Source organism: Oncorhynchus mykiss, chromosome 12 (assembly GCF_013265735.2).
Source record: "Oncorhynchus mykiss isolate Arlee chromosome 12, USDA_OmykA_1.1, whole genome shotgun sequence".
Lineage (NCBI taxonomy): Eukaryota > Metazoa > Chordata > Actinopteri > Salmoniformes > Salmonidae > Oncorhynchus > Oncorhynchus mykiss.
In genome coordinates, this window is record NC_048576.1 from 14,198,030 (window position 1) to 14,213,713 (window position 15,684).

General features: G+C 42.3%; 1 protein-coding gene across 5 annotated transcripts; it reads right to left on the reverse strand.

The window, feature by feature from the left end:
* Positions 1–128: 128 nt before the first annotated feature.
* zmp:0000001301 (tip elongation aberrant protein 1) lies at positions 129–15,547 on the reverse strand. 5 transcript variants are annotated; one of them, XM_021622716.2, is made up of 19 exons: positions 15,159–15,547; positions 14,999–15,065; positions 14,718–14,790; positions 14,587–14,629; positions 14,346–14,424; positions 13,830–13,918; positions 13,337–13,483; positions 12,840–12,891; positions 10,528–10,628; positions 9,038–9,123; positions 8,784–8,865; positions 8,266–8,357; positions 8,058–8,145; positions 7,847–7,895; positions 7,328–7,421; positions 6,409–6,509; positions 6,145–6,229; positions 5,875–5,979; positions 129–964 (listed from the first exon to the last, which is right to left on the reverse strand). In XM_021622716.2, the coding sequence occupies exons 2-19, from the start codon at positions 15,058–15,060 to the stop codon at positions 860–862; spliced, it is 1,533 nt and encodes a 510-aa protein (XP_021478391.1). In that variant the 5' UTR covers positions 15,061–15,065; positions 15,159–15,547; the 3' UTR covers positions 129–859. The 5 variants fall into 5 exon arrangements, with proteins under 5 accessions (XP_021478391.1, XP_021478388.1, XP_036792881.1 ...); XM_021622713.2 differs by having other exon boundaries at positions 14,999–15,547; XM_036936986.1 differs by having other exon boundaries at positions 13,830–13,941; positions 14,999–15,546.
* Between the last annotated feature and the right edge of the window lie 137 nt (positions 15,548–15,684).

Genomic DNA, 15,684 nt, shown 5'->3' on the forward strand with positions numbered 1-15,684 from the left:
ACATAATTGGTGCAATAAATTCTGTCTTCCTGCAAAATAGTGAGTCATTTTGCTTTTCCCGAACCGACAGCTCTGCGCCTGCGCATTTGTTTGACTGCGACACAGAATTAAGAATTATAATACTTTATTCATTTAATAGGATCTCTATGCTGCGACAGGGCTGGTAACAATTGGAGGACAAGAGGAAAGCTCTTTGAGTAAATTATTTAATTGACAACCAATTCTTATGCAAAGCATTTTTTTCTATATCTTTTTTGGTTTAATTTGTGAGTTATCTATTCCCATACAGGGTTTGCCTAAGAAAATATCTGGTTTGCCCACATTTAGAATATAACATTCCGTCAGTTCTTTTAAAGTATGTTCATAAAAGTGTAAGCCTTCAGTGTAGGATTATTTGAAAGATGAGGGAACAGAAAGTTGTTTTATGCAGATTTGACAAGATATAATCCAACATTTTTATGAACATGATTAGGCTACATCAATCTACAACTCAGTTAATTATTCTCCTTTACAACATTTTGCTTAGACCTATCATTACCAATTTTGATATGTCCTAGGATTTTTTTTAGCAACCATTCCTGAGGTTTAAACAAATGCCTTGAGTGGTGTTTTTTCTTTTGACAGTGTCAAAATTATCCCCCTGTCTCGCTAAAGATATTATGACTATCTGGCAAAAGACAACAAAAGTTAATCTTAGCTATGCACAAAATGCTAACTATTCAAACACACCCACCAGTGGAAAAACACAAATGAATGTCACATTTCCTTTTTACAGACGCTTTTGAGTTGGTCATCCTTGGAAAGTAAGCCACACCCACAAACTCCGCACGTCCAAGTTGGTTGCCATGGTTACGTGTCTTTACATGCCTTTAAACTGTTGCATGATGGATAGGAGATGTTCGCTGCGTTTCTGGATGTTTCCCTGCTCCTCTTCCAGTCTCCCCTGCTCGTGCACAATCTCCTCCTTGGAAGAGAGAGGGAAAATGTATGAAAAAGGCATAAAGATCCTATTAAATTACTAGACCCTCACATTAGGAAGGATCTGCCGCGTATGGCGGCAGATTGACGAGGACGGCATTTTCGGAGCTAAACTGTCCAAGACGCACATCCAATAACACATGAAACCTAAAATATTTCTGCCCAAAAATAATTAGCAATTTTCTCAACCAGTGGCATATTAGCTTTTTAGGTGAGCACTGATGCCACCCTGTAATCACCAGTGCCCACTTTGTCAAAGGCAGGGACAGCAACATATTTATCCTGTCCATTCCCAGCACGCAGCGATCCACCAACGTTCCGTCAAAAAAAATTATCTAACATAAATCATGTAGCAGATATAGGATATGGTAGAAATAATATGTGGCATTTTCTGTAGCATAGGCTGGAGATAAAATGTATGACAATGTAATGAGAGAGACACTTTTTACATCATGATGCAGGTTTCTCCAATCAAATAGTCAGTGGTGTAAAAGGTACTCAATGTCATACTTGAGTAAAAGTAAAGATAAGTAAAAGTCTAAAAGTATTTGGTTTTAAATATACTTAAGTATCAAAAGTAAATGGAATTGCTAAAATGTACTTAAGTATCACAAGTAAAAGTAAAACTATAAACCATTTCAAATTGCTTATATTAAGCAGACAGATGGTACAATTGTATTTGTTCTATTTATTGGCGGATAGCCAGTGGTACACTCCAACACTCAAGACAATTTACAAATGAAGCATTTGTGTTTAGTGAGTCCGCCAGATTAGAGGCAGTAGGGATGAACAGGGATGTTCTCTTGATAAGTGTGTGAATTGACATTATTTTCTTTAGGAATGTAGTGAAGTAAAAATATAAGTAAAGTACAGATACACCAAAAAACGACTTAAGTAATACTTTAAAGTATTTTTACACCACTGCAAATAGCCTAACCAAAATGGCGATCAATCAAATAAAAAATGTGCTGTCATGTTAATAAACAACATATCCTAAAAACGGTACAGGTCAAAGTAAAATGGACAATATGGAATGGACAATCACAGCTGTTGTCCAGGAGTTCCATCCCATTATTATGATCAGTGGTTTCAAGTTTGTATCCATACATTTTTTTTACAAGCTGATCCTAGCTATTAAAAAAACATTTCAAATAGGCTCACGATAACTTCTGATAAAGTTGGGTAGTTGATATTCAGAGCTTGAATAGCCAAATTGATTAGTCAAAGACATCAGGACAAATAAAGCCAATGCAACTGCCTATTTTACAAACAGTGGGCCTACCACATGGATGGGCATTCATAAAATTCCAATGCAGGCCGACATGGTAGACTACACCCCAGTAAGCACAAGTCGGCGCAGATGCCCTTTGGACATATCATTTTTGGTGCCGTTCGGAACGGTCTTGATTTCCACATCCATAGACATTGTTTCTTTCCCACATTTTGTTGGTGTTACAAGGTGGAATTAAAATTGATTTGTTGTTTTTTTGTTAACCATCTACACAAAATACTCTGTAAATTCAAAGTGGAAGAAAAATTCTACATTTTGTAAAAATTTATGAAAAGTAAAACATATATCTTGATTACATAAGTATTCAACCCACTGAGTCAATACATGTTCTAATTACATTTGGCAGCGAAAATCAAAGGCATCAAGAAAATAACAACTTGGGTACAAAACCCGACGTGCACCACTTACAAACAAACAATACCACACAAAGACATGGGGGGAACAGAGGGCTAAATACACAACACGTAATGAGGAAATGAAAACCAGGTGAGTGGGAAAACAAGACAAAACAAATGGAAAATGAAAAATGGATCGGCGATGGCTAGAAGGTCGGTGACGTCGACCACCGAACACCGCCCGAACAAGGAGAGGAACCGACTTCGGTAGAAGTCGTGACAGTACCCCTGCCCCTTGACGCGTGGCACCAGCAGCGCGCCGACACCGGCCTCGGGGACGACCCGAAGGGCAAGGCGCAGGGCGATCGGGACGGATGACAGTGGAACTCCCGCAGCATTGACGGGACCAACACATCCTCCACCGGAACCCAGCATCTCTCCTCCAGACCATACCCCTCCCAGTCCACGAGGTACTGTTGGCCCCTCGCCCGATGCCTCGAATCCAGTATGGAACAAACGGAGTACGCCGGGGCCCCTCGATGTCCAGAGGGGGCGAAGGAACCTCCCGCACCTCAGACTCCTGGAACGAGGGGTTAATACGGTAATCGGGGGGAGATGTAACCTGTAATTCACCTCGTTCAGTCTCCTCATGACTTTAAATGGCCCCACAAACCACGGACCCAGCTTCCGGCAGGGCAGGCGGAGGGGCAGGTTTCGGGTCGAGAGCCAAACCCGGTCTGCCGTGATGGTCTACACTGGCTTTCTGGAGCAGCACGGCACACTGAAGGTGAACATGGGCAGCGTCCCATGTTTCCTCTGCCCAAGGAGCCAGAACCGGCTGATACCCCAGTACGGACTGGAAGGGGGAGAGGTTAGTAGAGGAGTGACGGAGCGAGTTCTGGGCCATCTCGGCCCAGGGAACGAACGCTGCCCACTCCCCCGGCCGGTCCTGGCAATAAGACCTCAGAAACCTACCCACATCCTGGTTTACTCTCTCCACCTGCCTGTTACTCTTGGGGTGAAAACCAAAACCTTGGATAAACCTCCGGTAGTAATAGGCAAACCCTTGAAACCGCTGCAGCTCCTTTACCGTGGTGGGAGTCTCACTGCCCGAAGAAGCCTAGAGATGGTGGATGGTGGATGGTTGCCTGGTATAACTCCAACTTTCAACAGGAAACCCTGGCAGCGGGCAGCCGTCCCATTGTACTCCCCGGGGAGGGTGAGGCGAATCCCACTGGAACCGGGTGCAGGGGGAGTGAGTAGTGAAGGCCCCTGTTGTGCTGGTGTAGGTGCTGGAGGAACTTTCCGTCTCTCCCAGCGGTCCATAGCTTGGATGACGCGGTCCATGGCGGCGCCGAGATTGTGGAGCATCGCTGTGTGTTCCTGGATGCGCTCCTCGATCTCCATATCAGTGGCACCTGCTCCTGCTGAATCCATATTCGGGTGTGGTATTCTGTAAGGGGTGGGTAACTGGTGGCAGGGAAGTCAGACGCAGGAGAGCAGAACTAGGTAATAGCCGGAGCAGTTTAATACCAAAACCAACATCATCAAGAAAATAAAAACTTGGGTACAAAACCCGACGCGCACCAGTCAATGTGCACAAGCACTTACAAACAAACAATACCACACAAAGACATGGGGAGAACAGAGGGTTAAATACACAACACGTAATGAGGAAATTAAAATCAGGTGTGTGGGAAAACAAGACAAAACAAATGGAAAATTAAAAATGGATTGGCTATGGCTAGAAGACCGGTGACGTCGACCGCCGAACACCGCCCAAACAAGGAGAGGAAACGACTTCGGGAGAAGTTTTGACAGTTATTGTCCTGCTGAAAGGTACATTTTATTTATCTCCCCCAAAACTCCCCAGTCCTTGCCGATGACAAGCATACTTATAACATGATGCAGCCCCCACCATGCTTGAAAATATGAAGAGTGGTACTCAGTGATGTTGTATTGGATTTGCGCCAAACATAACGCTTTGTATTCAGGACATAAAGTTAATTTCTTTGCCAATATTTTGCAATTTTACTTTAGTGCCTTATTACACAGGCTTCTTTCTTTTCAGTCTGTCATTTAGGTTAGTATTGTGGAGTAACTACAATGTTGTTGATCCATCCTCAGTTTCCTCCTATCACAGCCATTAAACTCTGCAACTGTTTTAAAGTCACCATTGGCCTCACGGTGAAATCCCTTTACGGCAACTGAGTTAGGAAGGACGCCTGTATCTTTGTGGTGTCTGGGTGTATTGATACACCAGACAAAGTGTAATTAATAACTTCACCATGCTATTCAATGTCTTTTTTGTTTTCTTTTACCCATCTACCAATAAGTGCCCTTCTTTGGGAGGCATTGGAAAACCTCCCTTGGCTTTGTGGTTGAATCTGTGTTTCAAATTCACTGCTCGACTAAAGGAACCTTACAGATAATTAATTATATGTGGGGTACAAAGATGAGGTAGTCATTCAAAAAGCATGTTAAACAGAGTCCATGCAGCGTGTTATACAACTTTTTACTCCTGAACTTATTTAGGCTTGCCATTACAAAGGGGTTGAATACTTATTGACTCACTACATTTCAGTTTTTCCTTTTTAATGAATGTGTTTAAAAAAATCTTAAAATGTAATTCTACTTTGACATTATGGGGTATTGTGTGTAGGTCAGTGACACAAAATCTAAATTTAATACATTTTAAAATCAGGTCGTAACACAACAAAATGTGGAAAAAGTCAAAGGGTGTGAATACTTTCTGAAGGCACTGTGCAGATAAATTTTTCACATTTACTGTTTTACACAATATCTTATCAGAGCACTGGCTAACCATGGTGGACCAACTCCCTGACAAACATGACTGACCCTTGGACCATCATAAGAAGGTTCATCTCAGTTCTAGTATTCTAATACCTAATTATATGGAAAAAATATGCCCTATACCTGGCTTTCAGCAGGACATTGAGCGTACACTTCAGAAAAAGCACATTGTTGTATTCATAGGTGGACGGCTACCTTTTCTGAACAGATGAGGGGTTTTCTGATAGCCTGGTGCTGAAAGGTACAACTGTCATACACTCCCCAAAAACCCATAATGTCATGTGATCACCCACTAGAAATAAAACTGAACTGAATACAACTTCACATGTAATCTCCTACACTTCAGGAATACACTTCTAATTATACACCTGGAACTGCATGCATGTTTATGTTTGTGCTACTGTTTGTGTGTTTGTGTGTGTGCGTGTGTGTGTGTGGTTAGTAACCACTACATACCCTGAGTTTACACAGCCCCTTCCTTTCCTTGTCATTCTCCTCTGCCCGTGCACGTAGCCAGGTCTCATTCTGGGCTCTGTGTCGCTCAAGCATTTCCTGTAGTTCCTGCAACACCAAAACCACAAACAAAGCTTCCATCATTCTTCCTGGAAAACCATTATTTCATAGAATAAAATTATTCAACCACACAAAAAGGGGAACTATTGGAAAGCTACATATTTAGTGAATGAGTGAGTGAATGATAATCTTGAACTATGAGTGAGCCTTTACCTCCTCCTGTTGCTGATGGTGGGCTTGGTGAGATTCTCTCTTGTACTGAAGAGCAGCTGCAGACTGAGCAAGCTCTGACCTTTCTCTACAGTAATGAATAACTTATTGAATGGATGAATGAATGAATGAATGCATGCATGAATTAATCGGTTTGTCAGTCACTCAGTCAATTAATGAAGAGTTTATTGGTCAGGAAAATGTTTGACCTGTTTGTCAAATGTGATCTGTTTGTTAAACTTTTGACCAAGATTGAAAACATAATACCTGTCAAGCTTCTGAAACTCTCCATCAAGCATGGAGAAAGCTTTATGGATCATATCCATCGCCTCATCTCGGACGGCACTGAAGTCTCTTTGGGCTGTAACCTAATGATGTAACATCAGCATGATAAACATAAAGACTACAAGTTGTTATAGAAACAGTATGTGAGCAAGTTGCTACTACCTGGATATAATAGCATGTCTTACAAGGTGGGCTTTTCTTAAGGAAAGTTTGACTTCTCTCTCTCTCAGGACTACCTGGCCTAACTACTCTTGCCTGTCCCTGTCCCCACTCCACCCAGCCATGCTACCGATCCAGTTCCGCTGTTCATGCCTGAGGCTATGGTACTCTGACCTGTTTCTCCGTACATGCTACTTTGTGCCGGACCTGCTGTTTCAACCCTTTCTCTCTCTAATTATTTTTCGGACCTTCTGTTTCCACCTCTGAATGCTCAGCTATGAAAAGACAACTGACATTTACTCCTGAGGTGTTGAACTGCTGCACCCTCTATAACAACTGTGGTGTTTATTTGACCCAGCTGGTCATCTACAAAAGGTTGAACGTCTTGAAGAACAACCGGACCATGTACTCTTATAATCTCTATCCGGCACAGCTAGAAAAGGACTGGCCACCCCTCGGATCCTGATTCCTCTCTAGGTTTCTACCAAGGTTCCTGCCTTTCTAGGGAGTTTTTCCTAATCATTGCACTTCTGCATCTGCATGTGCATTGCTTGCTCTATAAGGTTTTAGGCTGGGTCTCTGTATAGAACTGCCTGACAACTGCTGACGTAAGAACGGTTTTAAAAATACATTTGATTGATTGATTGACTGCTTTAAAATGTTCTACTAAGTTACTACATCATACAGTAACAATGCCTCTATGCAGTTTGATGAACAGTTCACTGCTTTTCATGTGACCCACCTGTGCAGAGGCAGCTGCATCCGTCCTCACAGAAAAAAGAGATGGAGACTCACTCAGCTCATACTTGACATTGGGGACCTTTGTCGGCACGAAGCTGATCAAATGAGAGCGAAAAAGCTTTGTGAAACCTGAAACCTAATTTGAATAACTGTAACTGTGTAGGTGTAGGATCTTAACTTGATCATCCTGTTGAAAAATTACTTTCCTCAAAAGCAGGAAATGTCAAACTTGTAGTGTATTTGGGGTTTAAAAAGGCTTCTACATTTTGTAATTTCCACAAAAATTCCAGACTTGATTTTCCCTTATGAAAAATATATCAACAACTACAAAAATGTAAATTCATTAAAATCCACAATAATTTGCTGCAGGACTATTTTTCTGCTGTAGGAGACTGGTTCAGATTCTACATCTGTAGGTTAACATAAAATAACACAGCCAAACCTGAAAAATAAGTCTGCAAAAGAGAGCAAAATGTTAATTGTAGTTTGAATAGGATAGCTGACATAACAAAATACTAACCCATGGCTGACTCCCTGAAGCCCAAACTCAGATAGAATCTGCTTCATCACTATTAGGAGAACAGAAAGGAAGTGCAGAACCGGCTTATCAAATTATATCAAACTCCCAGAGACACACGAATAAAGGTTGAAGAAAGATGTAAAAGTGCAACGGAATGGCAAAAAACTACCCAAGTATTGGAAATCTTTGAAATTGATCTAGGCTGTGTTACCTGGCTGTCTTTCGGATGGGTTAATCAATTTCATCACCTTCAGGTCATTGAATTCTTGTTCTTCATTTTTGCCGCCAAATACATATATCTGCATAATACGAACACCAGGTCATTAAGAGATAGAAATAGAAGAAGAGATAGACAGATCACACACACGTGCGTGCACACGTATCCAAGCACGCACACACGCACACGCACACACACGCACACACACATGGCTGTGAAGGATGAAGGCTGTATGGTCATGACGGCGGGCCGGAGGAATCCCCACATAGAGAGGCACCTTCCATTTCATCTTAGCTGGAGCGGTGGAGATGGAGGGGGGGAGGGAGGGAGAGGGACCAGGGAAGGAGACAAGTTGAAGGAGGGAGGGAGACAGGAAAGAGGGAGGGAGGGAGGGAGGGAGAGGGACCAGGGAGGGAGACAAGTTGAGGGAGAGAGGGAGACAGGGAAGAGGGAGGGAGGGAGAGGGACCAGGGAGGGAGACAGGGAAGAGGGAGGGAGGGAGACAGGGAAGAGGGGAAATGTCATTACATGTCAGCTACTAGGCCTTTATCTGTAAACCTGGGATCTTTATTCAAACCGCTGAAAACAAATAATAATTGCTTGAAGGAACGAGGGATGGATTTTTGTGCAAGGACTTTTTCCACACGAGGGCAGCATACATGCAGTATTCAAATGGCCATGCTAATATAGTGGAAACCGTGACGATGCTGTTTGACTTACCAATGCTTAATTTATGAATTTCATTGGTTGATGTGACAGTTCCATCCTGACTGGTGCATTTTCCACCAAACAAGTAAATATCCTGAATTGAATAATATTCAAATAATAAGAGCATGAGTACATGAATAACACCAAAGTAGACATTCATAGTCCTATAAGGATTTATTGAGTCAAGCATTCTGTTGCCTGGCAATATCAATATCATTTGATATTTTTGGTAGGTGGTGAGGGGGCATTTAGTGTGTTGTTTATACCTTGTCATGATGTGCTGTGAGGGTCTGACCTGCACAGGCCAGGGGCGACTCCCCCTTCACACCATACCTCTGCCACACCAGGGTTTCTGAGAATGACAGGTCACTTTAGTTCACTTCAGTCCCATTCCACTGTGACATTAATAATGCACTATTGATGTCACAATGAGTTTAGAATAACAACATTACATCATAGTGGTTTTGCTGCTGGTGATTTATTCATAATGTCGGAATAGGCTGTCTGAGGATGAGGTCAGACAAGTTGAGCCCCATTCTGATAATTGCACTGTGACATCAATAATGCACTACTTATGTCACAATAAATGTAGAATTACAACATTACATCACTGTGGTTTGCTGGTAGTGAGTCATTTATGAAATCACACAACACTCTTAGAAAAAAAGGTGCTAACTAGAACCAAAAAGGGTTATTTGGCTATCCCAATAGGATAACCCTTTGAAGAACCCTTATTGGTTCCAGGTAGAACCCTTTTGGTTCCAGATAGAACCCTTTTGGGTTCCATGTAGAACCCTTTCCCCAGAGGGTTCTACATGGAACCCAAAAGAGTTCTACTTGGATCCAAAAAGGGTTCTTCTATGGGGACAGCCACAGAACCCTTTTGGAACCCTATGTGGGCTGTTTGAGGATGAGGTCACTTCAGTTCAGCATCATAGATGCAGCAAAGAGGTCAATGGACCGCAGACCATGAGGGAAAGAAGATGGAATGCCGGATTGGCGCACATACAACAAATCTGATCTAACAAAGTGGATAGTTGTCAAATCCGTCATGATTGATGTATTGAAACAGGCCCACAATGTGGTTACTGAAGTCCTATGTGGATATATTTCTCTGTTTTCGCTGCATAACATTTAGAGGTAGTCCCTTTTTAGGTTTAGAAGAAGTGACTGCTAAATGCTAACTACTGTTTGTATAAACTGGTAGCATAGCTAGCACACAGAAATTGTGAGAGGTAGTCAAAGTAGTTTTTAACTATAATGCTGTTGATTGGTGACAGTGACATGAACATGTATTGGGGTTGACCTCCATACAAGGATTATACTCAGATTTTTCCCTCAACATAGTATAAAATACACATATAAACAATAGCCTAATGTAGGCTAATTTTGATGGGTGCAATGAGGAGAATCGGGATCTTCCCCCACAGCATCTTTACCCCACTCGTTTTCATGGAAGTTCCATTGTTTTGGTAGAGTTCGATTGACCTCTTTACCTCATCTATTCTGACAATTCCAATGTGACATCAATAATGTATTATTGATGTCACAATGAGTTTAGAATAACAGCATTACAGCGGTTTGATGTCATTTATGATTCAGAATGACAAATTTGCATCACAGTTGTTTACTGAGGTTTTGGTTTGATTAGAACATTCCCCTATTCTAATGATGTCACAATGGGTTTACTAAAATGTGTCAAATGTAAAGAATATCAGCCCATGCAAAGTCTGTAGGAGCACTAGCATTTCTTTACCCGTGTTGAGAACATGAACGTCTTTGTAGTAGCAGCCATCCTCAGCACATCCCCCAAACATGAACACCTGCTCACTGACTACAGCAAACGTGTGGTTGTATCTACAAAGACAGAACATCACAGACACAGGCAAATACTGTAGCAGGCTGCATCTGCAGGATCAGAGCATGTCAACAAGGGATATATTAGGCTACAGTGTAATCTGTCAAAACTAAAATAAGTGTTCGTACTGACAAAAAACTGGACTGAACTGAACTACAGTGCCTTGCGAAAGTATTCGGCCCCCTTGAACTTTGCGACCTTTTGCCACATTTCAGGCTTCAAACATAAAGATATAAACTGTATTTTTTTGTGAAGAATCAACAACAAGTGGGACACAATCATGAAGTGGAACGACATTTATTGGATATTTCAAACTTTTTTAACAAATCAAAAACTGAAAAATTGGGCGTGCAAAATTATTCAGCCCCTTTACTTTCAGTGCAGCAAACTCTCTCCAGAAGTTCAGTGAGGATCTCTGAATGATCCAATGTTGACCTAAATGACTAATGATGATAAATACAATCCACCTGTGTGTAATCAAGTCTCCGTATAAATGCACCTGCACTGTGATAGTCTCAGAGGTCCGTTAAAAGCGCAGAGAGCATCATGAAGAACAAGGAACACACCAGGCAGGTCCGAGATACTGTTGTGAAGAAGTTTAAAGCCGGATTTGGATACAAAAAGATTTCCCAACCTTTAAACATCCCAAGGAGCACTGTGCAAGCGATAATATTGAAATGGAAGGAGTATCAGACCACTGCAAATCTACCAAGACCTGGCCGTCCCTCTAAACGTTCAGCTCATACAAGGAGAAGACTGATCAGAGATGCAGCCAAGAGGCCCATGATCACTCTGGATGAACTTCAGAGATCTACAGCTGAGGTGGGAGACTCTGTCCATAGGACAACAATCAGTCGTATATTATACAAATCTGGCCTTTATGGAAGAGTGGCAAGAAGAAAGCCATTTCTTAAAGATTTCCATAAAAAGTGTTGTTTAAAGTTTGCCACAAGCCACCTGGGAGACACACCAAACGTGGAAGAAGGTGCTCTGGTCAGATGAAACCAAAATTGAACTTTTTGGCAACAATGCAAAACGTTATGTTTGGCGTAAAAGCAACACAGCTGAACACACCATCCCCACTGTCAAACATGGTGGTGGCAGCATCATGGTTTGGGCCTGCTTTTCTTCAGCAGGGACAGGGAAGATGGTTAAAATTGATGGGAAGATGGATGGAGCCAAATACAGGACCATTCTGGAAGAAAACCTGATGGAGTCTGCAAAAGACCTGAGACTGGGACGGAGATTTGTCTTCCAACAAGACAATGATCCAAAACATAAAGCAAAATCTACAATGGAATGGTTCAAAAATAAACATATCCAGGTGTTAGAATGGCCAAGTCAAAGTCCAGACCTGAATCCAATCGAGAATCTGTGGAAAGAACTGAAAACTGCTGTTCACAAATGCTCTCCATCCAACCTCACTGAGCTCGAGCTGTTTTGCAAGGAGGAATGGGAAAAAATGTCAGTCTCTCGATGTGCAAAACTGATAGAGACATACCCCAAGCGACTTACAGCTGTAATCGCAGCAAAAGGTGGCGCTACAAAGTATTAACTTAAGGGGGCTGAATAATTTTCCACTGCCAATTTTTCAGTTTTTGATTTGTTAAAAAAGTTTGAAATATCCAATAAATGTGGTTCCACTTCATGATTGTGTCCCACTTGTTGTTGATTCTTCACAAAAAAATACAGTTTTATATCTTTATGTTTGAAGCCTGAAATGTGGCAAAAGGTCGCAAAGTTCAAGGGGGCCGAATACTTTCGCAAGGCACTGTAAGTTCAGAACTAAAATGAAGCCAAACTTGTTGTCTATAGCCTGTTGTTGCAAGGCAAGGGCTGTGTGAATTTGGATTGGGATGAGGATGAGAGTGCCCGTACTAGACTGTTGGCCGTCCTTGGAACGGTCATGACTGAACCGTGCCAAGTACTGGGGGGCTTCAATGGAGGACAGATGGCATTCAGATATAGTTTCACATGAGGTCGTCCGTTACCCTATTGGTTGCTGTTGTCAACATACTGTGCCATGGCAACCTTTCACGCACACTCTGTGATGGAATGCAGCACAGCTAACAAACAAGTCTTCTGGCGTACAATATCAGCTAAACCCAGCAAGTGTAATGATGCATCCTTTCAACAGGAGAATCTTTAGCTCATTTCTGTAATTTGAGACCACTAGTTAGGCTTCTTATGTTTACGATGGTGTAAATTACCTTGCAGATGGCAGAGTGCCAGTGGTCTTGACTGGGGTCCAGTTCAGAGAGACTGAAATACAAGTAGTCACACTCTGAACCAAAGAGACTGAAGAGATGAATTACTCTACATGCATGAATATTTCCTCTGACCTAAATGAACCTCCACGGCAGCATTATTTATCATTTACTTCCTAATCAGTGGGTTTGACCTGACAGCAACAGGGTCACTGATTTGGATGAAAGTGTTTGCTATGCTTGTAAGTGACCATGGCTCAACCCTGGCCCATACTGACCTGTGGTGACCATGGCTCAACCCTGGCCCATACTGACCTGTTGTGACCATGGCTCCACCCTGGCCCACACTGACCTGTGGTGAACATGGCTCCACCCTGGCCCATACTGACCTGTGGTGACCATGGCTCAACCCTGGCCCATACTGACCTGTGGTGACCATGGCTCAACCCTGGCCCATACTGACCTGTGGTGACCATGGCTCAACCCTGGGCCACACTGACCTGTGTTGAACACCATGAGGTCATCAGTGGGGACACCATCTAGGAGCCCACCGTAGACATAAATGTTGTCTCCCACGGAGACGGAACTGTGTCTGATGGTTCTAAGAGACACACCCCCTGTGGCAAGCCGCTCCCACGTCAATGACACTATAGCAAATGAGACCAGAGGGCACGCTTTACTCCGTGTTAAACTGTGTAGTTTTAGTTACAATAAACTGTACAGCAAACTCAGTAATGAACATCACAATCTCACCCTAAGCATGGCATGGGTCGTGAAAATAATAAACGCTACAGCTACTACTCTTTCAAAGTTGTTGTTCTTATGGCAATGTTAGTTTGGGGGAGTTAAGCTCTTTCATCATTGACACTGGAAGTGGCAAAGAATCTGGAGTTTTAACCAATTATGTTATCTTTGAGTCGAGGCTGAGTTCCTTCTTATCATCTACACTGCTTCCCTGAAATAACCCAGGGACTCCCTGCCCTGTAATCTTACCTATGTCAAAGCAGTAGACTCCAGGAAGACATTCTCCAGCCTGCGGACTGTCCACTCCTCCAAACAGGTAGAGCTTGCCTTTAACCACACTGCGGAGGCAGGGAGAATATATCTACAGTATATATGTAAAAAATGTTAAATGTTATTTAACCTTTGTTTAACTAGGTAAGACAGTTAAGAACAAATACTTATTATCAATGACAGCCTAGGAGCAGTGAGTTAAATGCCTTGTTCAAGGGAAGAATGACAGATTTATGCATTGTTAGCTCGGGATTCAATCTAGCAACCTTTCGGTTACTGGCCCAACGCTCTAACCACTAGGCTACCTGCCGCCCCAAGGGACTTCATGCCCTATAATCTTACCTATGTCAAAGCAGTAGACTTAACAGATGTCTCAATGAATGTCTCCATGGTTGATTTGTAGACAAATAGCATACCGTATTAGTATGGTCTGAGGTTCAAATGGTAATTGAGATATCCTAATTGTTAAGATGCTGTATACAGTATATCAATTACCAAAGTGTGTGTCCTTCTCTTGCTGAGGGTACAACCCCATTCTGTGGCATCACCTCCCATGTGATGTGAGTGGCTGAAACTAGAAACATATGGCTGAAACTGAGTAATCATATGTGAGAAATGACATTATATTGCATGTTTAAGAAGGCTTGTATTATGATTAATCTAGACTGTCAATAGGGGTATTTAGTTGTAGCCTACATGTGTTTGGTTGAGCTCATCGAGTATAATTATACTGTACCTGTGAGCATGTAGAAGTCATTCAAATATACTGGCTGCTCCTCCTACAGAACAATGGGAAATACATTGTTAGGTTCATTGCAGTGTTTTAGATAGGCTTACCAATTAGTAGCATAAGTTAGTGAGATTCACCTCATGGGATATGGTGGACACCCCTCCAAACAGGAAAGCTATATTCCCAGCCACAGCTAGCGCATGGCTGTGCCTGGGAAGGTGGAGATTTGTGGAAATGGAGAAATTAAACATGTAAAAAACTATGTTGTTTTTCCATCTGCTTCTAGAGAGGCATGTTCAGCCAAGTTAAGAAAATACTGGGGACATACCTGAGGTGATGACGGGGAAAAGCTGAGCGGTCAATGAGAGAAGCACACACACACACACACACACACACACGCACACACACACACACTTACCTGGGGCTTGGCGGTTTACCTTTCGTTTCCTTGGCAACCCAGTGTCCACTTGCTAAGGCCATTCTGTCTACAGAAACAGGCATACAAAGCTCTAAAGATGATCAATATCGTTTACTGAAAAAGTGCCAACCTGAAGTAATCCTGGTGTTAAATAATGTACCATAAATATTTTGGTGGAGAAGGAATCTGCCCCAGGCGATCCTAGAATAGTTTGCTGGTTAAGCACCGTGTCCTCTTACAGACACACCTTTGCGGTGCAGGTACTGTAAACTGAACACTCTCGTTGCCTAGTGATGACCACAAACAGACCTCATGGAGCACAAACTACCAGTAAAGCAATGACATCACATGACTTACCCACCTGGTATACACATTTGAGCATTTACCATGAACAAAAAAGGACATTGGTAGGCGGCGCTTCATTCAATTACACCTGCAAGGAAAACAGGCAATGCATAATTTTCTACTATATGTGGTCCTAAAAGCATCGGAGCAGTAATAAAATCAATGGAATCTTAATCCTATTTTTGACATGGTATTTCTGGGTAAAACACCTAGAATGCAGCATATGTTTCCTAATTTGGCCTACCAAATATTTCTTTATTTAACCAGGCAAGTCAGTTAAGAACAAATTCTTATTTTCAATGACGGCCTAGGAACAGTGGGTTAACTGCCTGTTCAGGGGC